This window comes from Hippocampus comes, unplaced genomic scaffold, assembly GCF_001891065.2.
Source record: "Hippocampus comes isolate QL1 unplaced genomic scaffold, H_comes_QL1_v1.1 scaffold33, whole genome shotgun sequence".
In the NCBI taxonomy this organism is placed as follows: domain Eukaryota; kingdom Metazoa; phylum Chordata; class Actinopteri; order Syngnathiformes; family Syngnathidae; genus Hippocampus; species Hippocampus comes.
This window is the reverse complement of record NW_017804842.1, coordinates 398,603-423,798: the sequence shown is the minus strand read 5'-3', so window position 1 is coordinate 423,798 and position 25,196 is coordinate 398,603. Positions and strand designations below refer to the sequence as shown.

General features: G+C 50.3%; 2 protein-coding genes and 1 long non-coding RNA gene across 5 annotated transcripts; 2 read left to right on the top strand and 1 right to left on the bottom strand.

Moving 5' to 3' along the window:
- The first annotated feature begins 940 nt into the window (after positions 1-940).
- On the top strand, positions 941-15,356 carry LOC109516882 (periostin). 3 transcript variants are annotated; one of them, XM_019871699.1, is made up of 23 exons: positions 941-1,138; positions 2,060-2,158; positions 4,564-4,628; positions 4,741-4,898; positions 4,965-5,129; positions 5,210-5,356; positions 5,456-5,597; positions 6,541-6,753; positions 6,837-6,971; positions 7,097-7,245; positions 7,512-7,648; positions 8,192-8,322; positions 8,404-8,534; positions 10,520-10,622; positions 10,709-10,776; positions 10,965-11,010; positions 11,089-11,124; positions 11,785-12,039; positions 12,115-12,150; positions 14,371-14,415; positions 14,583-14,669; positions 14,935-14,970; positions 15,063-15,356. In XM_019871699.1, exons 1-23 carry the CDS (start codon positions 1,005-1,007, stop codon positions 15,122-15,124), a joined length of 2,580 nt encoding a protein of 859 aa, XP_019727258.1. In that variant the 5' UTR covers positions 941-1,004; the 3' UTR covers positions 15,125-15,356. The 3 variants fall into 3 exon arrangements, with proteins under 3 accessions (XP_019727258.1, XP_019727239.1, XP_019727248.1); XM_019871680.1 differs by having other exon boundaries at positions 10,965-11,124; XM_019871689.1 differs by lacking the exon at positions 14,371-14,415 and having other exon boundaries at positions 10,965-11,124.
- Positions 15,357-17,573: 2,217 nt separating this feature from the next.
- LOC109517098 (UDP-glucuronosyltransferase 1-1-like) lies at positions 17,574-22,215 on the bottom strand. Its single transcript, XM_019872044.1, has 4 exons — positions 21,144-22,215; positions 20,556-20,839; positions 18,692-19,387; positions 17,574-18,599 (listed from the first exon to the last, which is right to left on the bottom strand). Exons 1-4 carry the CDS (start codon positions 21,145-21,147, stop codon positions 18,018-18,020), a joined length of 1,566 nt encoding a protein of 521 aa, XP_019727603.1. The 5' UTR covers positions 21,148-22,215; the 3' UTR covers positions 17,574-18,017.
- Positions 19,572-20,721, top strand: LOC109517440 (uncharacterized). The gene is made up of 3 exons (XR_002168544.1): positions 19,572-19,906; positions 20,282-20,397; positions 20,629-20,721. It is a non-coding gene; the product is annotated as an uncharacterized LOC109517440 (long non-coding RNA).
- Positions 22,216-25,196: the final 2,981 nt, after the last annotated feature.

Genomic DNA, 25,196 nt, shown 5'->3' with positions numbered 1-25,196 from the left:
ATTTTGACCCCTAGAGGGAGACGTCATCGCAGAATGCCCACGCAACAGTTGATCGGTAAGTCATTTCATTCGCAACACCAAATCATTTCATTTTCATCCGCAATGTGATGATGCCCGTCAAAAAAAAAAATCTCCATTTTGATTGACTGCGCTACAAAGGCTATTCACGCCCCCCACCCCAAAAAAGAAAAAAAGGATTATGCTGGGGCAGAGGGTTAAGCACGTTTTTATGCTAGATTTTATTCTTGAAGTCATAAAAGTGCAAAAATGAAGGATCCAAGTCATAAAGTGCAAGTAATGAGCAGATGATCAGCTGCTGCTGGAAGGCACTCAAGCGCCAACACCTTCCAGTGCATTTATTCACTTTACTCGCACTCGCCAGTGTTTAGTCAGCAGCACTCAATGAGTAGTCCTATTTAATCATCGAGTAACTTCGAGAAAGTGATCGTGTTTTGTGCACACTGTAAATTGAATCCGAGAAATACAAAGAATGCAGTTTGCGCAGAATGGATAGTAACTAAAACAAAGAATAATTCCTTTAGGAGGCCAGCGGGAGCACTTGTCCCCCGCCCCGCCCCACCCCACTCATGCATCATGAGCTCACTCGTTACGAGGCAGAATTCAAAGGTGGGATTTTGAGTCCCGCTTCTGGACGCGGACTGATGGAAAAAAAAAATGAAAGCCATGCACTGGATATGAAAGACGTCTCAGTCCCCCGGGGCCACCGCGACCTTTGCCCCGAATGCATTGGAACATCATGATGACATCGCCGTACGCATCTGTCAACATGTCAATGGAACAGGCGAGGGTGTCCCGGGCGCTCCGGGATGGGATGGAGGTGTCAACTCGGTGGGGAGGGGCCACTGCCCGCCTGTGCTGATCTTGGCTGGGAGCTGGCAGGGGGGTGGGGGTTCGGCCCTGGATGTTGGGATAAAAGAGGCGCCTGGCCCACCGGCCCTCACACATCTCAACAAGCGGGCCGCGTTTCAGGCTTGAAGAGAGTCATGACGGCTCCCGGGATGCATGCGGTGACGACGGCCGCCTTGCTGCTGGCGGCGCTCTGCTCGCTGGCCCGCGTGGACGCGTCGGCCTACGACAAGATTGTCAGCCACAGCCGCATCAGGGCCAGGAGCGAAGGGTAAGGACCCAAAGATCTTTCTTGATGATTTGACAGAGGGGGGGGGGGGGGTTTCTGTTTTCAAGAAAAAAAGGAAATCTATCATCAAAAATGAACCGAGAGAAAACGCTTATTATTATCCTTCTGCTTATGATTGTTATCATTCTAAAAAAAACAATGTCATATGAGGAAAAAAAGGATTCTGTTTACAAGATTTTATTTTTAACCAAAGAAGAACAGACGGGGGAAAGAAAAAAGTTGTGTTTTTGATGAAAAATGTTCATTAAAAAATGTATCATATCGTTTAGGATTATATTTTATTGTCGAGAATAGGATGCACACTTTTAAGAGCAAAATAAGTTTCCCATTTTTAAGATGACAGAGCGTGCATGTGAGGAAAGAAGTTGCAGATTTGAGGAAAAACAAAATAAGTTGGGCCTTTTTCCGCCAAAGTGGAATATTTGAAGAAAAGAAATATCATGTAGTCATGCAAAAGAAAAGCTCAACATTTTTGAGGCAAAACATTTTGATCTTTTTGTGAATCGTAGTGCTGATCTTTGGACTTTTTTTTTTTGAGAAAAAAGTTACTTGAGAAAATAGTAGTTATCTTGATTTGACTCAATTCCATTTTATTTATTAAAAAAAAAAAATTCCAAAAGAATCATGTGAATTGACAAACTGTCATTTTTGACAGGCGTTCCTTCCTTGAAGTGGACAGAAAAAAAAAAAACAAGGCTTTGAACGTGTTTCAACTGTCAAAACATTTTTGATGCGGTCAAGAGGAGACGCTGCGAATTGATGTCCGCCGAAAACTTGACACCAATGAGACCAAATGAAACTTTGGAGCGTTTGCTTTCTGTCTGCCGGCCATCCCATCACTCAACAACTTCCACCTTTTCTGCCCCCTTTCCTTGGTTCCCCACCCCCCCAATCCCCTCTTAGGCCCAACGTGTGCGCCCTGCAGCAGGTTCTGGGCACCAAGAAGAAATACTTCAGCACTTGCAGGAACTGGTACAAAGGCGCCATCTGTGGCAAGAAGGCGTAAGTGTGGCATTTCTGATGGGACAAAAATCTGGGGGGGGGCCAGAAATGGCCAGCTGCAACCAAAACGTCCGCCTCCTGGCATCTTTTCGGGCATGGCTCCTTGAGGCTTTTTCTGTGGGTTACATGACGAGAGACGTGGCGAACAAATTTCCCGTGGCGAAGTTCAACGGGCTTCTGAGGCCGACTTTCTGAGGCAATTTGGAGGGGGGGGGGGTGGTTCAGGCCACGAGCGCTATCAAAGGTTCATAAAATCAACGTACACAATGACTTTGGATAATCCCGACGAGCAACCAGATGTCATTCAAAGCCGGCTGCGGGATTTGCGGTTTTTGCCGTCTTAACAGACGTCGGCAGCTCGCATGGAAACAATTTACGACGACGACGACATAAAAGGCCTTGAGACAAACACGCGCGCTCGTTTGCCGACAAACTAACAAGAAAACAAGAACGCTGAAGTAACGGTGACTTGCGCCAGACCTTCCAGCGCAAATGCAGGAAGGAACACACAAATTGCGCCTGATGAGGCCACGGGGGGGCTTTTTGATTACTTGGAAGGAAAAAAAAAAAGAAAACATCTTAATCGGTGCCAGGTTCTTGCGTGCTTTTGTGTGTGTGTGTGTGTGTGCTCTCACGTATTGACTTGTTAGACTGTCAAAATGTATGACTTCAAAATGTTTGACTTCATGCTCGGGCATGGCTCCTTGAGGCTTTTTTTGTGGGTCCTGCCATGACAAACAATTCCACCCAGTTCCCTGTTCCAAAGTCAACCCGCCTTGCTGGGCAATGCTGTCTGGCTGTGTGTTTGTTTGTTTGTTTGTTTGTTTAGGCAGGATCCGGATTTTCCCCAAATTTGCCACGTTTTTCATAGCAAATCCTCCAAATGATGATCAAACTTTGGAACTTAGGAAATCCTCTCAAATGATCGACTTCCTGTGTGAAATCAGACATGGGTCCTGAGACTTTTTTTGTGCATCCTTTTCGGATCAGATAGTGTCCAAATCCCGGTACGGAAATTCAACGGCCTGCTACTGTTTGGAATTGTCTATGACGATGGACCGGCCAATTTGGTGTCCATCGATGAAACGAATTTTTTTTTACAAATTCTCAATCTTTGATGGTAAATAAGTATCGAATTTTGAAGCCCTTGGAATCTGGCCCCAAATGGTGAACTTCCTGTTCAAGGTCAACCATGGCTTCTTCACAACTTTGCGGTGCAGTCATGTTCACCCACGGGCCCTGAATTTTCAAAATAAAACCATCCCATATTTAATGTGAAATCCCCCCAAATTGTCCTCAAATTTTCAAAGCGTGGAATTCCCCCCCAAATAATCAGCTTCCTGTTTCATGTTTGTGAAATATCTTGTTGCTTGGGGTAACTGGTGTCTGGGGCAGATTTTGTTTTTCAAATTTTCCAAGGGCGCGACTGGGTGCGTTTTTTTTCTTTTTTCTTTGGTCTTTCCGAGTTTGTGTTTTATTTGCAGACATGTGGAGCACATCTGTTTGCCTGTCAGTGGGTGATGACATCATGGCTTCCTGATGTCCAGCTGCGTGCGCGGATATTCACACTTTTCACACATCGTTGGCGCGCGCGTGTGTGTGTGTGTGTGTGTGTGTGTGCGTGTATGAGAAAGTTGTTCAGAACAAGTCGTGTTGTCTATTAACTCAGCATGCGGTCCCCAATTGAGATGCTCGGTTTCTTTTCCCAAGAAGGCCGCCCTGCTGCTCCCACTGGACGAGCTCTTCTCGGAAGAGAGCCCGCCCCCATCGGCCATCCGAATCATTCGGAAACGGCCGTGCGCGGAGAATTCTCGCTTGAATTTTGTTCTCGTCACCACGGCGTTTGTTAACAGAGACGCGCTGAGAGAGCATCTTGTTTATTGCTCATGAAAAGCCGAGAGAAAATCACATGGATGATAGCGTCGGGATACCGAGAAGATCAGGACGCTCTTTCGAGTTGAAATGCGGACTTTTACAGTTTAAAGGCTCACAGCCGTTTCACGTGTCAATACAAGAATCAAGAGACAAACATGTAATGTAGGAATTTTACTGTCTAGAGCAGGGGTGTCAAACTCATTTTATGTCGCGGGCCACTTCGGAGTTATGTATGGCTTCCCTCGGAGGGCCGATGCAAAATCTCAACGTTCTGTATTACCCGTGACAATTCGGTCCAGATTTCAGCAAGGATCATGAACGCTGACACACATGATTTGCTCCCGCGGGCCACATAAAATGACGCGGCGGGCCGGATCTGGCCCCCGGGCCTTGACTTTGACACCGGTGGTCCAGAGAGTCGAGCATTTGGTATATTTGTGCCGGGAGTCAAGCATCAACGTTGAATGCTGACAGTCTGGCATTTCCTGTATGAATTTTTTTTTTTTTTTTTGTCTTCCGTCCCCTCGCAGGATGGTGGTGTACGAGTGCTGTCCCGGCTACATGAGGATGGAAGGCATGAAAGGATGTCCCGCTGGTCGGTGCCGCATATTATTGACATATCGTGAAAAAAAAAAAACAAATCTCCTCTTTTCCCCCCCCCCCCCCTCATGAACATCTTCCTTCCTACGTGCCATTTTTTGCCAAAGTGGCTCCCATCGACCACGTGTACGGCACCCTGGGCCTGGTGAAGGCGCTGCAGACGCAGCAGTACGCCGACTTGTCCAATCTGAGGGAGGAAATCGAGGGCAGAGGCTCCTTCACCCTGTTCGCCCCCAGCAATGACGCCTGGGACCGGCTGGACGCCGTGAGTAGCCCCCCCGCGGATGACGCTGGGACGTCATCTGCGGGACTGACGGCGTTGCGATTGCAGAGCGTTCGCTCGGCGCTGGTGGGCAACGTGAACAAGGAGCTGTACCACACCTTGCGCTTCCACATGCTCAACCGGCGCCTGCTGACCAAAGACATGAAGGACGGCATGAGCGTCGCGTCGGCGTACGACGACTTGGGCCTGCGCATCAACCACTACGCCAACGGGGTGACGCGCGGCCCTTTGAGCTCAAGCGCTCGCAGAAAAGCTGGCGCGCCCTGCCGCAAAGCTGAAACTCTTGTGCGCAGGTGGTGACGGTCAACTGCGCCAGGATCGTCCACGCCAACCAGGTGGCCACCAACGGCGTGGTGCACGTCGTCGACGACGTCATCAGCCCCGTCAGCGGCACCATCAAAGGCTTCCTGGATGTGGAAGACCAGCTGTCGTCCTTCAGTGTAAGAACGCGCTCCCCCTCGCCGCGACGCCAAGCAGAAAAAAAATTGTCCGAGGCGCGGCAAAGTCCAACGCGCGGTGATCACACTTTGCGCCAGCAGATGGCAGCGTTGGCCTCGGGCGCGATGGACAAGCTGGACCAGCCGGGCCACTACACGCTGTTCGCCCCCACCAACGCCGCCTTCGACCGCTTGGGGTCGGGCCACCTGGAGCGCCTCATGGGAGACAAGGACGTCATCGCAGGTATCCGCATCGCATCTCCGTTTGCGCGTTCGCGTGATGGCTTCAGCTTTGGAACGTCCACGAAGCACCGTTTGCCTTCTGTCACGCGTTGACTTTTGAAACGCAAAACCGTCCTTGGTTTGGTCCGGACTCTCAAAACAAACTTTGGCCGGCTTTTTGGTTCATTCCGAACTTGGTCGCTGGACATATCGGTACGGATCAGCCAGGCCTGACTTGATGTCCATTTATCGTTTTGCGATCTGTCGTATTCATTGATTTTTTTGGCTTTTTTTTTTCTTGGAATGATGTCTTGCTCTGCGAAGACTTTCAGCCCGTGGCACAGAGACAAACGAGGTCGATTAACGATTTCCGCCGTGGCAGCCGAAACAACCGTTTCCTCGCTCAGCCAGAAGGCCCGAGCTGCGCGTCCTCCTTGAGTCACGTCCTCTGTGGAGGAGTCGGTCCCATTTGGCCCAAAAGTACTTTGTCGTTTTGGATTCGGGGAGTGGTTTTGATGATGTGAACAGCTCGCTTACGGCGGGAGTCTTTTCTTTGCTGCCTTGTACAATTACTGATGTCATTTCCGATATAAACGAGTGCCTCGTTGTTGCAAACGCCTTTTGGAGTGACTCCGCGTGTGGGAGAAAAGTCTGTTTGACTCATCGGACTGCTAACCCCCGAGCCCCAAAACCCCAACGTAGACCTGCATGGATTTGTTGTATTATCATGCTGGTATCACCAGCAAGAGCAATGGCAGCAGCCAACGATTGGAAGAATGGAAGTCACTGGGCAACCCGATCTCTGAACCGAGCCGCAGCCGCCCAGGCCAGGAAGTTGCCGGTGACGGGCCGGAGTCTTGCCGGTGTCACCGGCTTGCAGCAGGGCAGGATGGAGCGCGGGTCGCCCAGCTTGACCGTTCCAATCCACAACCCACCTCGCGTCTCGCTTCCGTCCTGTCTCGCAGCCCTGGTGAACTACCACCTGCTGAAGAGCGTCCAGTGCTCGGAAGCCATCATGGCGGGCTCGGCGTACGAGACGGAGGAGGGCGGCAGCGTGGAGATCGGCTGCGACGGCGACAGTCTGACGGTCAACGGCGTGAAGATGGTGCTGAAGAAGGACATCGTGGCCACCAACGGCGTCATTCACCTCATCGACCGGGTTCTGGTGCCCGACTCGGGTAAGGACCGGCGCGTCGGTGGCCAAACGTCGGGAGGCTACCGCGCGACGAACTGCTTTCAAATGGAACTGCGTACGCTCCAGCCAAGACTGCGATGGAACTGATGGGCAAAGACCAGAGCACCTTCAGCGACATGGTGTCCGAGCTGGGCTTAGCCGCCGCCTTGGGTCCCAAGACTGAGTACACACTCCTGGCCCCCGTCAACTCGGCGTTCACCGGTGAGCAAAACGCCACAACGTTTTGAGCCACCGCACCTGCCAGCATCTTGCGGGCAGGGCAAAAATGATCTCCCGCATCTGAAGCGGCCGTCTTCCCTGACGCCCTCGTCGCTTGCCTTTGTCAGATGAGGTGATGGCGACGGACCGCACGATGCTGAAGCACCTCCTGCAAAACCACATCCTGAAGCGCAAGGTCACGCTGAACGAGCTCTACAACGGCCAGCTGCTGGAGACCATGAGCGGAAAGCTGCTGCGAGTCTTCATCTACCGCACGGTGAGCTGCCGCCGCTTCGAGGAGAGACGAATGAATCGTGAGGACGTGCCAAATTCTTTGCAAATTCAATAAAAAGCCCTGGCGGATGATCCGCGTCGCTCCCTCTGACGTCAACGTCCCATCTGGGTTCACTTTGCCTCGTTTGCCTCGCCGCGGATGGCGGGCCACGTGACGCTCGGCCGCCTATTGTCTCGCAAATCCGTTTTTTTTTTTCCCCGGGAGCGCACTTTGACGAGCGGCGTTCTGGTGCGTCTGGCGCCGTGTAGGCGGTGTGCATCGAGAACGCCTGCATGGTGCGCGGCAGCAAGCAAGGCAGCAACGGCGTCCTCCACCTCATCAGGACCATCGTCAGAACCTCGCACAAGACCACCTACGACATCCTCAAGGCCGACGGCCGCTTCAAGTCAGGACAAGTACTCCTTTTGGCGGGAATTTCGTCCATGTCCCAAAGAGGGGGCTGGGGGGGGGGGGCATGCGTTGGACATGCAAAAAAAAAAACCACACACATTTTAGTTGTGTGTATATAATCCCCAAAAAATCTGGAATGCGTTTGACAGGATTTGTGTCCACAGTCCAAGATTTTTTTGGGGGTTGTAAATGATTTGCTTTTTGGCTATGTTTGTAATTACGGCAGAATTTTCCTGTCTCTGACATGCTGGAAGAAGAAAGCGAGGCAATGTTTCGCTTCAATTTTGACGTTCAATGCTATTTAAAAAATAAATAAATAAATAAATCCTGTCTTAGGTTCTTTTTATGCCGCTCGATTTTGTAAATCGAACTTGACTGTCAAGAATGGAGACGGCGGGTCTAGCTGACCGGCTGAGCAAAAAAAAAAGCCCCCTTTGATTTGGACATGACAAACGTCGTTTATTTTATGATGGTGACATCCATTTGTTTTGGTTCCAAAATGGCTGATGTCTCGCCGTTGTGTTTGTCACGAATGCAGCGTTTTCCTGGCCCTGATGGCGACGGCCAATCTGACCGAACTGCTTGAGCAAGAGGGCTCGCTCACCGTCTTCGCACCGACCGACGACGCCTTCGCGGACATGACGACTGACGACATGACGCTGCTGAAAAGTACGTCGGTCGGTCGGCCGGCCGCGTTCGAGGCTCCGGCGAAGCAATTTCGAATCGAAAATCGGCTTTGACTTCCGACAGGCGACCCGACGGCGCTGAGGACCATCCTGCTCTACCACGTGGCCCGCGGCATCTTCATCAATGGCGGCCTGGAAGGGGGCGTGACCAATCTGCTCAAGACGCTGCAGGGCAGGAACCTGCACGTTTTGTCCGTAAGTTGAAAGCAAAATATCTGGAGTCATTTTTGGGGGGGATTATTGGCCTCGTTGGGTGACCGTTCAGTCATAAAATATATTCCTAATATTTTTTACTGAACAATTGGTCAATCTAAAATGATGAAACTGCTTTTTTTTTTTTTTAATGTAACAATTGCGTTTTCTTTGGTACGTTCATCTCAAGAATAAACTCAGGCGTAGCATTCATTCTTTAAAATTTAAATGAATCTCCTCTTTTATTATTTATAATTTTATCTGTGGTTCTATTGTTCTTGTTTTTGATTGTAAAGTGTCCTTGAGTGTTTTGAAAGGCGCTTGCAAATAAAATGGATTATTATCATTATTATTATCATTCAGATAAAGTTCGTGACATGGATGCATCTGAATTAGTCAACTATTTGAATCCAATTCCTCATTCATAAGAAGGGAAAATACGAGAATGAGCTCCATGAAGTTTGATGATCATGAAAACATTTTTTTGCAGGTGAAATTTTACCTCCACACAAACGACCTGGCCCATGTGTCCCTTGTCCAAAATCAAACGTGGCCTTATTGGCTCGGATGTGATCTCTGGCGGCGGTCCCGACATTGTTCGGGAGCTGGCGGCTGTCCTTCCCACTCTGGGGCGAGGCCCTGAGCTCCCGGTCAACCCCCGTGGGGCTCGCCACTGACGTCAGAGGTGGCGGGCCTGGAGGAGGGGAAAGTGATCCTGGAGTGACTCAGCCGGCCGGGCCTCTTGATTGCAGGAAGCGCCGTCATGAAGCAGACTGGGCCTGCTTTCTCCATCAACTCGCAACGTGACCACCAGGAAGTCACTTCTTGCCTTCACCAAATACGGCAACAAAGAGAGTCACGGAAGAGGGAATTTGAATCCGTGCTCTCTATCGGGCGGCGCGTCTGCGAGTTTTTATCCCCAAATTGTTGGCTTTCAACATGTGTCAGAAAGGTTTTAGAAATGATGCCCCCAAAGGAATATTTTAAGCCCAAACTGCGATTGTCCCGAGCATCTGACAGTTTCTGGCCGATGGTTCGTCGCTGTGCCGGAGCAACGTCTCGACTTTGCTCTGTGGAATATTTTTCCGAGTCATCGAGAGGACGCGTCGTGAAGACGTGTACGACGTCAAGACGACCGAGAGAGCCAAGATGCGCAGGGTCCAAGAAGAATTTTTCCAGGAGTGGCCAAAGGCGCGGCAAAGAACGCTGGGAAAGTGCGTCAAACTTCAAGGCGGATGACTTTCTTCATGAGGGAAAACTTGGATTTGAAAAATATCTTTTTTGAGACCAGTTGGGGAACTTTGTCATAATATTGTCCCCCCGTTTCGTCCATGCGCAAAAAGCGATGGGACGGACATTGGTTGCAGGGTTTCGAGCTTTCGGCTTAAGGGCTGTTCGGTCCCTGTGCGACTGGTATCAGAGTTTGGATTCATTGCCAGAGGTTGTTTGGACTCCGGCGAGGGCGCCCTTTGTCACTGTTTCTATTCGCAAACCTTTTCGGACAGAATTCCTACACGCAGATGAGGTTTTGAGGGCACCGGTGTCGATGACCTCGGTATTAGGTCTCTGCTTTTGCAGATGACATGCTTCTGTTAGCGTTGATCTTCAAAAGGAGAGGAGAGGTTCTCCAAGTCGGGGACGGTGGTTTGGAAAGATTGGAGTGCCCTTGAGGAGTCAGCGATGAGATCCTGGCCCCAACGGAGGACGAAAGTAGGTTAAAGTCTTGTTGACCAGCCAGCTCAGCGGGTGGATTGGTGCAGCCAAGAGGTTGGGATTAGTATTCGGTGTTCGGGGAATCGGGGCTAATCTTCGAATTTAGAGTTAGGACCAGGGGTTCCCGATTCAGGGGTTTGTGCTTGAGGGTCAAGGTTAACGTTAGCTTTTTGGCTACCCAACCGCATTATTGGTTTCTGGTTGCTCTAACGCAATCGCATTCATTGTCACAGCCACTGTACAGTACGTGAGCGTCTTCCTTTGTGGGTCTCCAGGTGAACAACTCCATTCACGTCAACTCCATGGACGTACCCAAGAGTGATCTGATGGCCACCAACGGCGTGATCCACGTGGTGAACAACCTTCTCTATCCAGCGGGTTGGCACTTTACTACACACAAAAAGCAACAGCACCGGTTCCTCTCTGATGATGCCTGATTCTTTTTTTTTTTTTTTCCCTTGCAGACCTTCCGGTGGGTCGCGAGGACCTGCTGCTCCTCCTCAGGAAGCTAATCAAGTACATCAAGATTAAGGTAGGGGACTGAACTGATACCATGACAAAAACTCGCAGTGTTTGTGGTTGTAGCACAAAATATACCCCAAAAGATTTTCCAATTTCCCCGCAAAACACAAAATTATCGAGGACCAATCAAGTGAATGTCGCACGGAGAAGATCGCGAGACTGCCATGTGACCCTCCTGCTGGTTTTTGTTCTCTGCAGTACGTGTCAGGATTCTCTTACTCGGAGATCCCGCTCACCTTCCTCAGTAAGTCTTGTCCCTCTCCTCAGCCTGAGCCTCACGTAGCAAATATGCTCCAGCTGAAACTCTTTTGTTCATCCGCAGGGAGGACCATCACCATGACAAAGTACACCGAGAAAGGTAGGGGCTCCCGCTCCCCAGAAATCCATTCCAGAGTCTTCCCAGAGGCGTGGAAGCTCCAGAAGGCGGTTCAACTTTTTCCCTTCCTGGCTTTCCCGGTCTCTTGTTCAAGTGTGGACACCCAAAAGTGCCATTCCGCTGTTTTCATCTTTCCTTCGATGGCCTTTTTCGGCATTCCTGCTGTGATCGGAAAAGATCCAAAGTGGAATTTTCGGAAGTCTTCGTGGATGGAATCCTGCCAAGCTTCCCGATTACATTCATGCTTCCTCCTGTCGACGGCCGCTCTTAACGTCCGGCGGGAGCCGTCGGCATATCGAACGAATGCTTGGCATTTGGTCAGGAGCTCATTAGGGCCGTCAGTCCTGCCGTGAACACATTGAGGAACGCAGAGCAGATAAAGAAGGAGCTACTTAGAGGACACGGGAGATATCGGGCAGCGGTAGTACAGCCTGCAGCCGTCGCGGTTTCCAAATCATGCTTGACGTCACTCTTGTGCGTCAATAGACGTGAGACCCGTTTTCCAAAGGCCTAACTTGACACCGTAAATTGGAATTTGAAACGTGGAACTGTGCCTTGAAAACCTCGACCTGTCGACTTGTCCATGTGACGAGTGTAAATGTCCCCCTTACGGTTATTGATGCCGGCATTTCCTCCTCGCAGTCCCCGAACCAACCGAAGTCATCCGTGTCATCGAAGAGCAACCGTCGCTGACCGAGGTGGCGGAAGGCAAACCCTCCATCACCGAGGTAACGCAGGTCATCGAAACGCAACCGACGGTCACCCGGGTGGTGGTGGTGCAGGGCGAGCCGGTTGTCACCGAGCTAACGGGCGTCGTCGAGAGGGAGCCCTCCGTTACCAAGGTAACACGAGTGATCGGGGAGCCCGGCGTAACCAAGGTGACCAGAGTCATCGAGGGTGAGACGTCCGCCTTGTGCGATTCCCAATGGCCTCCAAATGCTGGGAGATAATCCAGGACTTCTGAAACTTTAGGTGGACACGTGGTATCGGAAGACAAGACGATTACAGGTCAGTTCCTAATCCTCCGAGGATGTTTTTTTTCTGTGTGTGTCTAACAGAAACGTCGTCGTCGTCATCACGCCAACTTGGTGCGCCTCTGACATCATTCTCATGGTGTGCACGGGATATTCCCAAGAAAGTCAGACAGGCATCGGTAGCATCGACAATAATGTGGAACTGTAACTGCAAACAAAAACGCAACCAAAAAACACCAGAGCAGTAAAACAAAAAGTTCATGACTGGAGAAGTGTTGAGAATCAAAAGCGTACGCGAGGTTAACCGAACACTGAATTGTCTGAGATCGTTAGCTTTGTCCTGTTTACAAAAAGCACATCTTTAAGTTTGCTGAAGAGCGCAAATATTCTCCGCTGACGAAAAACGTCTCTGTTGGGTTTGCTGAAAACTGCTGTTCTGGGAAGGAAAAAAAACAAAAAAGAAAAATCACATAGGATCGTTTGACTGAGGACTAAATCAGGTTGGTTGAAGACTGGCTGCTCTTTGATGTTCACCAAAATGTGCGCAGGGTGCTCCTTCCAAATCATCTCCACTGGTTGAGGGAAAAAAAAAAGTGTCTCTCAGGTTTGCTGTTCGCTGAAAAAATGTTTATCCTTGGTTCACTGCAAGCTGGATGTTACTCGCAGTCATCTGGACTGAACCAAAACCACAAGACTCACACATCAGCTTTGTTGACGACTCCAAAATGGTCCGCGATGTTTCCGCAAACACGGACGCTACGTGTGTTGACGAGACTTGAAATTGTTGTTTATGACAAAGCGTTTTATGGGTTCTCCCTTCGAGGCAGACAGCTCATAAAGTTGAGAGTAGCGCAATAAATGAGAAGCAATAAATCAGCTGTTCGGCCCAAGTCGTAAATGACGTCGCTGACGGAATGGCGGCTCGTCTGCAAAGAGCAGTTCAGGCAAAAGTTGCGCTGTCGCTTTCAACGCAGCCGGATGCAACACCATGATGTTTGCATGTCTGACACATACGTAAAAACACAGACGCCTCATCGGGCGAGTTGGCCCATTACTGCCATGTGTCCACCATATTGGATGTGGCAGTCCATGGAGCGAACCTCATAAAGTGCACAAAATGAATGCCTGTCATTCATTCATTCATTCGCAGATTTGGCGATGAAATCGGTGCCCAAAATAATCTTGTTTTACACGGCAATTGAATCAAGAAGAGAAGGTTCTAGTCCCGAGAGAGGTTCCGCTTTCAAAGACGAAGGTTCTCCTTCCAACAGCGGATTCAATTTACCTTGTCCTACTGAGAGAAGGTTGTCGTCTGTCGTGAAGCGTCTAGTTACGCAGAGAAGGTACCAGAGGGTGGTAGAGTTTTAGTCCAAGGTGAAGTTTCTATTTCCAAGTGAGGGTACTAGTCCCAAAATAGGGTTGTGATCCCAAAGAAAAGTTCCCTAGTCTTCAGAAAAAGGTCTTGGTCCTGAGAAAAGGTCATCGTCCTTACAGAAGGTAATAGTCCCAAGAGTGTTGCACCCCAGACAAGATTCTAGTATCGAGAGAGGATGTTGATGCCCGGCGAAGGATTGAAAGAAAGTTCTCGTCCCGAGTGAAGGCTCTAGTCCTGGACAAGGGTTCAAGTCCCGACAGAAGATTGTGGGCCTTTTTTTAGTCCTGAAAGTAAACAGTAGTCCCAAGGTAAGTTGGTAGTATCAAGGAAAGGTCCCCCATCCCAAAAGAATGCTACTGTCCCAAGACGAGATTCTTGTCGCAAGGGAAGATTCTTGTCCTGGGACAAGACACAAGATGTGCTGTTACCTGGAGAAGGATCCAGTCTCGAGAGAAGGCACTCGTCTCGACGGGAATCCGCTTGTCCCAAGAGAAGGGCTCTTGTCCTGATGTACAGATCTTCTCCCAAGTGCAGGTTGAAGTCTCGAGAGAGGGTTTTATTCCCGAGAAAAGGCTTTGGTCTCAAGGGAAGGTACCAGTCCTGAGAGAAGATTCGAGTCCTCAAAGAATGTTCTCGTCTCAAGCGAAGTTTGTTGTCTGGAGAAAAAAGGCCCAATGAGGCGTCTGTGTCCGTATGTCTGCTGGTGCCGTTGTGTGGCGGTGGCAGAAGTGGCCGCTTCTGTCCGCCTGTCCGTCCGTCTGTCCGTCCATCTGACCATCTGTTGGTGTTTCGTAATGGCGGAGGTGGAGGCGGTAGGGTCTGTCTGTCTCTCTGTCTGTTGAGGTGAATTAATGGATTGACTCTCGACAACCTCCCAAGGTGGAGCGAAGTCCCCCGCGGAGTTCGAGCCGCATATCATCGAGGGTAGGGGCCCCGCTTGCATTTCCAAAAATCGACAGGAGTCTTGACTGTGCATTGTGTCTTGATTGGATGCAAAAGAAAACAAAAAAATAAATAAATAAAAAATCAACTGCTACTTTGGACTGATTTTATTTGATTTATTTTTAACTTGGCGTGCTCGATCCACGCAGGGCCGGACTTCTCCAGGATCACCACCATCCACGGCAACCCCTCCTTGATAGAAAAGGAGTCTGAGAGAATCACCAAACTCATCCAAGGTTCGTTTGTTGTGGAACCTCCGAGGTCAGACCGTTTGGACCTTGATTGTACTTTCGTCTGGAAAAGTCACGATCTCGGCACGATCTACGCGACGCCGTGGACGTTAGGTTCACTGAAGACTCGAGATCTCGAATGTTGATCGAAACATGCGCTTCGCATTTGTTCTCGGTTTTTTGATGGATTGGGGTGGTGGATTAAGTCAGAGCTCGGAGATTCCGTTTGTGCACTTTCGAGATCACTAACGATTGTGTGTCCATGTTGCAGAGGGAGGCAAGTTTGCCGGTGTCAGGAACACTCCAGGTAACAAAGCAAAGACGGCGGCGCTCCCTCACTGACCACGGCACGTGGATTCGGACTTGTTGTTGAGTTCCCCTTGTGGTCTTGGTCCTCAGCCGGCATGAGGAGGAGGAGGACCCGCTTGGTGAGGCGTCACCGCAAGACCGCGCCCCACTGAAGAAACCCATCAGGCCCCGATGGATTCACAAGAAGGCTCATCTCGGCTCTATTTTTCTATCTGGATCGAACAATTGCTGTGATCAAAAAGTGACGTGTATGAATTATGATGATGGTGATGATGCCTTTTTAGGGCTTTCGATTGGTGCTCGCGTTCACCACCGTGGATGCTTTGAAATGTTTCCAACAATTACATTCATCTCAAGGTCAATAAAAGACATTTTCTAAATCCACGGAGTCCCGGCTGTCTTTGATCTTGATGCGAACAGCTCATCTCTCAACCCTCTTGAGTCTTAAATGTGTTTTCTGATGTCAAGTCCTCTTATCTGTAGAAGGATAAGCGCGTCTTTCATTCCCCATTGATGTGTCGAGGATAAAGCGAGATCCTGAGGTCGTCTTTGATGTTGAACTGAAAGGATACCTTCAATTTGTTGAATCGTCTTTGATGTAAAGAAAAAGAGCATCTGGTCAACAGTTTAGTGTTTCATCTTTAACTAAAAACATCTTTCAATTTGTTGAAGACTAAATGATCTTGAATAATTACGAAGAACCGCATGCGTGCAGGAGGCCAAATGTAAAAAAAAAAGTACAATTTTCGTTGAAGAGTAAATTGTCTTCCTTGTTTTCGAGACAAAAACGTACGTTGGCTTGGTTGAAGAGTCATCTTTGATTTGAAAGAAAAAAGTGACTTGTTTGATGTTTAAGAGAAAGCAGAAGGCACACGGCGCCAAACGTGCGCTGACTGTGCGGGCTCCGAGTCATTTCTGGAGGCTCTTTGATGTTTTCCAGCCAACCCATCACGGAAGTGCCTCCTGAAGCCTGGAAACGTCTCCGTTGACCAAGTCCCACGTCTTTTTTTCTGCGTTCGGACCCCCCACTGCGTCTCCAGGTGTCCTCCCGGGGGCCCGAGCCCAAAATCTTGGCCGGGCCGGGCTCGGCGCCCTTCCACCCGACCGTCTGGTCGTCCGTCCGCGTCCAGCTGGCTCAATTAGCAGCAGATGAAACTACAGAGGCCACATCTGCTTCATCTGGGCTGGGACTCGTCAAGTTGACCATGACGTAATACCCGAAGAAATGTGCCAGTCCAATTCCAAACCTCGCAATGCATCGACAGCGTCGCATGTTTGAGCCTGTTTGATCGGGGGAAAGAAGGCTCGACAAGTCTCGGTGGAGAAAAAAAATAATAAAGCATCGCTGTGGCTCACTGAGGACTCCGATGTTTGTGGAAATGCGCCCGATGGAAGAAGTGGCGACAAAACCATCTTTGCGTTTCCAAAAGAGTCTTTGCTGACTCTGAAATGGGCCGAGGGGGCAGGTGTCAACCTCAAGGTCTGGAGATCCGGACCGCGAGGCCATTTGACGTCATGCGCGTCGACTCTTGAAAATGTTTGTCACTTTTGAACAACACTGAGCTCAACAATTTAGCAAGTTTCCGTAGTTAGCCATCGACCACGTGTTAGCCCCTTTCAACGACTTTGAAAAAGGGTTGAACAAACAATTATTTACGAGCTTGCGATGCAATTGCGTACGTTTGCATCTTTCAGCTCTAAACCATCCCTAATGTTGACCAAAATGTGTGGCAAGATTGTCGGCATCAACATCCAGTGCTTTGACAACATGCAAAAACAAAAAAAAATCGGCTTTTGGTTTGCCAAGGACTCCAATTTGACACATTTTGGGGTCATTTCCTTTTATTTACGACTACCAAGATCATTTCTACTTTTGTCCCAAGGGTTATTCCCATGAAGGCATTGCTGGGACTCGTCAAGTCGACCATGACGTAATACCCGAAGAAATGTGCCAGTCCAATTCCAAACCTCGCAATGCATCGACAGCGTCGCATGTTTGAGCCTGTTTGATCGGGGGAAAGAAGGCTCGACAAGTCTCGGTGGAGAAAAAAAAATAATAAAGCATCGCTGTGGCTCACTGAGGACTCCGATGTTTGTGGAAAGGCGCCCAATGGAAGAAGTGGCGACAAAACCATCTTTGCGTTTCCAAAAGAGTCATTGCTGACTCTGAAATGGGCCGAGAGGGCAGGTGTCAACATCCAGACCGCGAGGCCATTTGACGTCATGGGCGTCGACTCTCGAAAATGTTTGTCACTCTTGAACAACACTGAGCTCAACAATTGAGCAAGTTTCCGTAGTTAGCCATCGACCACTCTGTCAGCAACGTGTTAGCCCCTTTCAAAGACTTTGAAAAAGGGTTGAACAAACAATTATTGACGAGCTCCTGATGCAATTGCGTACGTTTGCATCTTTCAGCTCTAAACCATCCCTAATGTTGACCAAAATGTGTGGCAAGATTGTCGGCATCAACATCCAGTGCTTTGACAACATGCAAAAACAAAAAAAAATCGGCTTTTGGTTTGCCAAGGACTCCAATTTGACACATTTTGGGGTCATTTCCTTTTATTTACGACTACCAAGATCATTTCTACTTTTGTCCCAAGGGTTATTCCCATGAAGGCATTGTCTTGTTTTGTTTTCGACTCTCTTTATTGGCAGGGGACCGTCAAGGATTTCTGTGAAAAAAAAAGGGCGTCGTCATCGTGACCAAAATGTCCTTGGAAGCGCCGCGGACGAGAACGTGCCAGAAAGATGATGGTGATGACTCCATCTTGTTTGATTGTGAGCAGGGATGTATTTTGGGAAGTCAACAAAATGTTTCCTCTGCCTTGGCAGCCACGGTGACCTCATCATCAGACCGCGGGGAGCTTTTTTCCAATCCGAAGCTTTTGACCGGGTCCACGAGTACAACAAAGCAGACACAAATCATCTCCGTTGACAAATGGGGACGCCGATGCGAAGGATCTCAATCGTCTTGGCGATTTGAGGAATTCGCACACACTCTTGGATCTTTTGACTATGCGATCGACGCCCATTTGTAGATTCTTACTGTTGTTTTGCTTTGTCTTTTCTGGTCTTTTTGCAGCAGAGGAGCCTGACGAGAACCACGGCGGTCAACGCCGGCACAGCCGCAAGGGCCGCCAGCAGCAGGGCCACGTCGACGCCGTAGTACGCGTACCAGGGCATCTCGTAGGCCCGGATGCGCAAGTGCCGCGCCCCCTTGTGCCGCATCACGTACTCCACCCAGAAGACGGCCCGGTCCATGGGCCTCACGGGCTGATCGCGATGCAGTTCCGACAGCCTCCGCATGTTTCGGCGGTAGCCGTCCCGGCCCAAGACCTCCTTGAGGCCAGCCTCGAATCCTTGGCTGAGGTGGGCCAACTCCAGCACCTTGGCGGCTCCTCTGCGCTCCAAGCGCACCAGGTTGTCAAACTGGTCAAAGAAGAGCGGGATGCCCAGCACGGGGACGCCGTAGAAGATGGCCTCCTGGAGTCCGTTGGTCCCCCCGTGAGCCACAAAGACTTTGGTCTGCGGGTGGGCCAGGAGATCCTTTTGGGGCATCCAGTCCACCACCAGGGTGTTGTTGCCCAGCGCGGATGGCCGAGGGCCCTTGTGACGCCAAATCACCTAAAATGCAAAAGGCAAAAGCGGTCAGAGTGTTGATTTTCATTTGCTTTGGGCGTTGAGTCGGGGGGGCGCAAGCTGAAAGATTCCATCACCTTCTGTGGCAACCTGGCGAAAACGGCGGCGATTTCCTCCGCTTCGCGCTCGGGCATAGCGCCGACCAGACTGCCGAGACTCATGACGACCACGCCGTGCTCGCCGGCGCTCTGGACAAAGTCCTCCAGGTGTGCAGGCAGCGGGCGGCCGGCCCGGCACTGGAAGCCCCCGATGTAGATCACGTTGGGCACGGTGGGCCGCGGGAAGTCAAAGATGAAATCGCTGCGGAAGAGCCAAATGTCGGCCTGTTGGAGGAGCGAGTTGATGTCGCAACCGCCCCGGATGTGCTTCTTGCAGAGGGCGCTGTAGACGGGCTCGATCAGAATTTTCTGCTGGAGGGTGACCAGGACGTAGAAGACGACGTTCTTCACCCTCTGGAAGAAGTTCATTTTGTCCGTCAGGCCTGAGCCTGGCACGGGGACGTAGGAGAGGGGCGACGGGGCCACGGCGAAGTGGCCCTCGCTGCCTTGGATCCAGCGGACGTTAAGCACGAGAGGAAGGTCCAAGTACTTCGCCAGAATCACGCCGGGAGCGATGGCCGGGTCGGTCAGGACCAGGTCAAAGCGGGAGTCTCGTAAACTCTGAATCTTCTCCTCGTCATCCAGGAACTTGGAGAGGGCGGCGCCCCACACTGAGTGGGCCTGGTAGATGAAGTTGGCGAACTCGCGGTGCATGAAGTGTCCTTCTCGGAGGCTCTGGGAAAACGGAGACCAGAATGACAACAACTTTTCTCGGTTGACTTGAATGAAAAATCAATGTCATGTTATTTAGGACGCCCTCTATGGGCATATTTGCATTGCAAATATACGACAACTATCACTCAACGCCGACTGTGGTCGTCATGGAGATAACGAGGTGTCAAAACAAGGCGCGCGCCGGTGACGTTTTTATCCAATGCCGTGATTGGTCAAAGCAAAAGTTTGGTAGGTGTGCACAAAATGCCGCATCGCCCAATCAGCGCCAAGTTTTTATGTTTTGCATTCTATGGGACTGTGAAGAAAGTGCCGCGAGAACTTGAAGATGGATAATTTGGGTCGATTTCATTGGGGGCTCTTGGCGGCGGCCTTAGCCAATCAGAAGAAAGCTCATTGCATTGTTTCATATGAGCAGCCAATCCAGTATCCCGTTGTTGAGGGGAGGAGTCAGTTTGCCAGCCTCTTCCAGGAAGTGAAGTCCGCATCAAGCATTTGCTACAATTTGCATTTCTCTCTTGGGTGAGTTTATTTTTCCCTTGCTCTGCTTCATTTGTTTTGAAGTCAAAAGCTAATCCTTGAAGTACAGAGTGGAATACTTTGAGAGTAGTCACAATGTGGATGTTTTGTTTTGTTTTTGTTTTTTTTTTTAATGTTGGGTGATTTTTATTTCTCAATGCTAAACTATGCTATTAGCAATGCTATGAGGTCCTAAACTAATGACCTTCAAGGGTGTGTGCGAGACTAACAATGTTGTGGTGCTTTCGTACAGTGGATTTTCTATTTCCACTTTTAACCTGTCACTCCTGACTTTAGTCGTTGAGGTGAATCTAAATTTAAGGTTTTATTTATTTATTTATTTATTTATTTTAATTTGCATTTCCATTTCTATTTGAGGACACCGCTGCGATGTAGTTGTGCTGCGTTTTCCTGGCCAACGGCAGACTGGAATGATGGCAAGTCAACCCATTTGTCGAACCTGAACTGGACGGCCATCGTTTGCGACCAAACTGGTAGGATCCTTTCAAAGTCGTTTCCATTCCTCAAACTTGATGATGATCATCAAGTGTGAACATTGCACTCATTGATTGGCTTTTATCAATTATTTGTTACCGGGTATTAAATACCGCTACTACAAATATGACAAAAAAACCCATAACCAGGACACTACCTTAATGAGCTCCTGTATAAATTCAAAAAATTCCTCCCATCCTCCGGCTACGTCGATGGTAACGGCGGTGTAGAGCGGCGAGCTTTGGGGCACGTAGACGCTGTTAGAGGCTCTGACGACCGTCAGCCGGTGTCCTCGCTGGTGGAGCTCCTCCAGAAGAACCTTCATGTTGATCCAATGGCTCCCGTCCACGGGGAACACCAGGATGTTGCCGCCGTCACAGCCCGGCGGACCCATCGACAACGCCAACAGGACCAGCGGCAACAATGCAAGTGGCGGCGAGACTGAAACACAGCAAATTGGCACAAGTCAAAGGCTTCTTGATGAGCAAGGTGCAGGAATGGACATTTTTCAAAGTGCTCTTGAGAAAGGAGAGGCTCGACTTAAGATGAAAGAAGTTGGATTGGACATCGGCCCCAATTTGCCGGTCCCGTTTCAAATCACTGTCCAGTTGAAGACCCAAGCAGTTTAAGAGAGCAGTCGTTCGTGTGCACGCCAAAGTTGACAGAAGGTCCAACCAAGTTCACCTGGAAAGCTTGGAATGCACTTTAGCTTGATCCTGACATTTGTAGCCAAAAGCAAACGTACCCATGGTGCGGATTGGCAGCAGCTACGGAAACAGGCGGCAGCACGTTGTCATCTGAATGTTGGACTTGAAACTGGAGGCAACGGTCAACTTTTAATGTTTGGTCTCCGGGCAAGATAACAACAGAAGTCACGTGACCTTCGCAGTCACGTCACGTCCCGTCCGGTGCACCTGGAATGTGCGTCATCTCAATCTCAATAGCCAGCGCAATGGAGAGTCGTGACTTCATTTCTTTTTTCATCAACTACAATTACAGGTGCATCTTTTGTAGAAGATTTCGTGCCGCGTACCGCCCCAAAAAAGAGAAAGAAAATCGATAGAACCAACATTAAATTCCAATAAACTGGAATACTTTGATTTCTTCTTTTTTGTTGTTTTTTTTTGAATGACACTCAAGTGTACTTAAATTCTTCCCCGGTGTTGAATCTCAACTCATCCATGAGTGAAATGGGTGGGGGGCCGGCGGGGGTTGGGAGCGCCTGATTCAGGAAACGGCTCCCCCTTTTTTCTGTATTGGACAGGTGCTTCCTCCTTCCTGTTCGCTGCCTTATCAAGCGCTTCAAGCACACTCTGCCGCGTCAGCGCACTGCGTTTGGTTCATCGTTTGATGCAAAACCGCTCGAAATATCACATGCGCCGCCGCCAGGTCCGCTGAACAAATAAAGGGAGTGTTTTTTCAGCCCTGATCCGGACAGGATGATGACTTAAGTATCACCGTAGTAAAGAATGGAGTGAGCAAAACAGCTGCGGCGCTGCTGACCAGCAGGAACGAGTAATGCGCAAGCAGCTAACCACGGGGGCGGGGGGCGCAAGCAAACCAGCGCCCAAACTTGTCCGCAAAGTTTGAAGGATGTTGGGACAAATCTCAGCGGGAGTGCGAAGTTGGACACAAGGCGCACCCATCGTGCAGCGGCACGTTCCCCGAGCCGTCTTGTTGCCGTCGTCGGCGAGCAGGTTCGCGCTCGCCAAATAACTGCGCGCATGATGTCAGCGTGTTAACATGACGGCCGAGCCAACAAAAACGCCGGCGTGCCAACCGCTTGACAGCGCGTTCACTTTGTAAGGCTGTTTGTCGTTTCTCCACACCTGCGTGCCGGGGTCTCTGCGCTTCATGGAGGAAGACGTCAAACGCACAAATCTCAAGTTGTAACACGCGACGGTCACCCGATTCCGATGTCCGGTTGCACGTCGTTTTGGACGGGGTTGAGAGCTGAACCGATAAAAGAAATGCTGGACACTCCGAAATTTTCTAGTTGTAACACGCGACGGTCACCCGATTCCGATGTCGGTTTGCACGTCGTTTTGGAGGAGGTTGAGAGCTGACCCGGAAAGGAAACGCTGGGAACCCCGAAATTTTCGAGACAAATTTGACGTCTTCGAGGACGGATATTTAAGGTCGGCGAGGTCAAACTTCATCAGTTGTCTGAGCACTCTGACCGTCCGTTCAAGAAGGTAACTCCGGCCAGAAAACTATAAAAAAAAAAAGTGCTCAAATTCCGATAGCAGCACATTCGTAAAAACAAATGAAACCTTTCACAACTACCCGCCCCCCCTCACCACACCGCCCACTACGCCATCCACACGTGTTGGCATCATTCGCAAAACAAAAAGCAACGACACAGGGGTTGTGCACGTGTGCGGTTGCGTAACACTCTTTATTGTGACATTGTCCACACAACTCATGGAAGGGAAAATAAACGTCATTTGTCTGTGGAGTGTGCACGGAACTCACGAGGAAAAATAATGTGCATTTGTGTCACATTTTTCTTGCGTGACACACACACGCACAGCAACAAGTCCGTCATCTTGTGAGTGAGTGTGTGCGTGTTGACTTTGACAGCTTTGTCTTTGTTGACGCTGTGTGGCCTCAACGCAAACAGTCCAAAGGGTCGTGCGGCTGCTTATGACATATGCGCGCGCACAATTACACACACACACACACACACACACTGGCTTTCGAACTTTTACGACACTCGCTGTCGACCGGCCGTGAGAACCGGACACAGACGCCATCTTGCAGGTGGCCGGCCGCCAAAACGAGACGTTGGGCGTGAGAAAGCGCGGCCCGTCTGCTGAAGTCGTGTCCCGAGTGAAAAAGCAACGCCGGCAAGGGTGATAGATTCCTGTAGATGGCGCTAGGCGGCCGTGATCAACGAGTCCGCCCAAATGTTGTTTTTTTTTGTTTTTTTTAACTAGCCCGTTTTTTTTTTGTAGTGACTCTTTGAATTGAAGCTTGGATCCAAAATGGCCAACGTCCGTCCGGCTCACTTTCAGCCACGGGTCCAATTTCCTGTTGATGCGTGAAAGTGGAGACTTGGGCTGAAGTTTTTTGCTTCAAACTTTGAAAGAGATGCAATTAATTTTGCTTTTTTTCTCCCTGTCATCAATGACACGTGCACCAAATTTTGTGTTGATCAGAGAAACTGGTATCGGGGGCTCCGTTTTTCCAATGTCCCAGAACCGTTGCGTTATGTTAAGACCCCCTAAAGGCCGTCGGGTTCATACGATTGGCAGCGTTTCAACTTGAACCTCTGTGGGCTGTTGCTTGGCAGAGGTAGCGAATGGCTCACTGAGCATGGCGGGCTTCACAAAGCTTTTCAACGTGACCTGACACTGATCCAAAAAGCGAGGAGTTTCCCTTCCTGCTCGCCTGCGACCTGAGCCGGAGTCTTGCCCACTCAACGGACATCGGCGCTGCGTCCTAACTGCATCCCCCGTGCCTCTGAAATCCGCCGGAGGGAGTCCACGTTGCGACACGGGCTGGATGCCCGCCAAACGGCGTTCCAGTTGGCGAGTGTGGAGCCGAGCCGGCGGCGTGTCTCCCGCTCGTCTGGAGCATCGACGTGACAACATCCCGGACGGCACGGAAGCCAAAGGGGGCCGCGGGTTTATCACCTTCCGAAGACGAGCAGCGCTTCATGACGCGGCCGTTGAACGACCTGGCATCCTTACCGACGCTTTTGTTCCCCCGACGGCCGGAAGCTGAGCTAGCTTGCCGAGCGGCTTCGAAACGCGCAAGTGGAGCCCAGAGTGTGATCTTTTTTTGTGGTTGTTTTTTTTCCACTGCTTTTGAATTGCCAATTTTATAACCTTGGTGCTGACAACGAAGCTCATTCGAGAGTCGTATGTTAGGATTCTTACCTTCTGCTTTCATTTTTTTGGTGGCCGGATTCCTCCGCTTGCGAAGCAAAATCGTAAGGAAACGCTGGAACCTCATTTCACACGTCTGATATTGTAAATCTGGTGGCGTCTCGCCAAGGCGCTCAATCGAAGAATCGCCCAGCCCGACTTGTATTGTGACGGCATCGGGCCGCCAAAAAAAATGCGCCGCGGCCCGGGAACCGCCCGTTTCGAAGCCGGATCCCTTACGGTCTGCGAGCCTGCCCACGCGGCCAAACGTCTGCAAATATAATCAGCGGACGTGGGACGCCGCATTCAAAAGCTGATGTCATCTCGCAGATGTAATGCGTACGGACATGTTGGCTTTCTTGCGGTTTCCTCAGTCTTTCCGACGCGGCCCACACCTGTCAGGCTTCGGCGGAGCGGCTCGGGCCGCCCCGTTCCAAAGGAATCCGCCCGCGCCGTTTGCTGGCCCGGCCATAAAAGCCGAGAGCCGGACCGACGGCTAACCGGAGGGAAGGGCGAGAGAGCGAGCCGGCTTTTTCATTGTGCCCGAGCAAAGATGGCCGCTCACGCCCACGACGACTGCATTTCTTTCCAACGTGTCCCCGCCTCGGCCTCGTGCCCGCTGCGGAGCTTCTCGACGTCTTCACTTCATCTGCACCGATGACGGTTGTCGTCGGCATCAGATTCATTTCGCCACCCTCCCCTACCCCACCCAGAAAAAAAGTGTTCATGCAAAGGGATTTATGACTTTTCTATTCAGCGCGATGACAGACTCATTTTTTGGGTGGGACAAGCAGAGCAACGTGCGTTTGCTATTTTTGGCACGTCCTTGACGTGACCGCAAAGCAGTTTGAATGAACATGGAAAATGTGGACTTTTAGCGGACGTTATTCTGGCAAATACAAGCCGGGGATAGGATTGCATCTTGA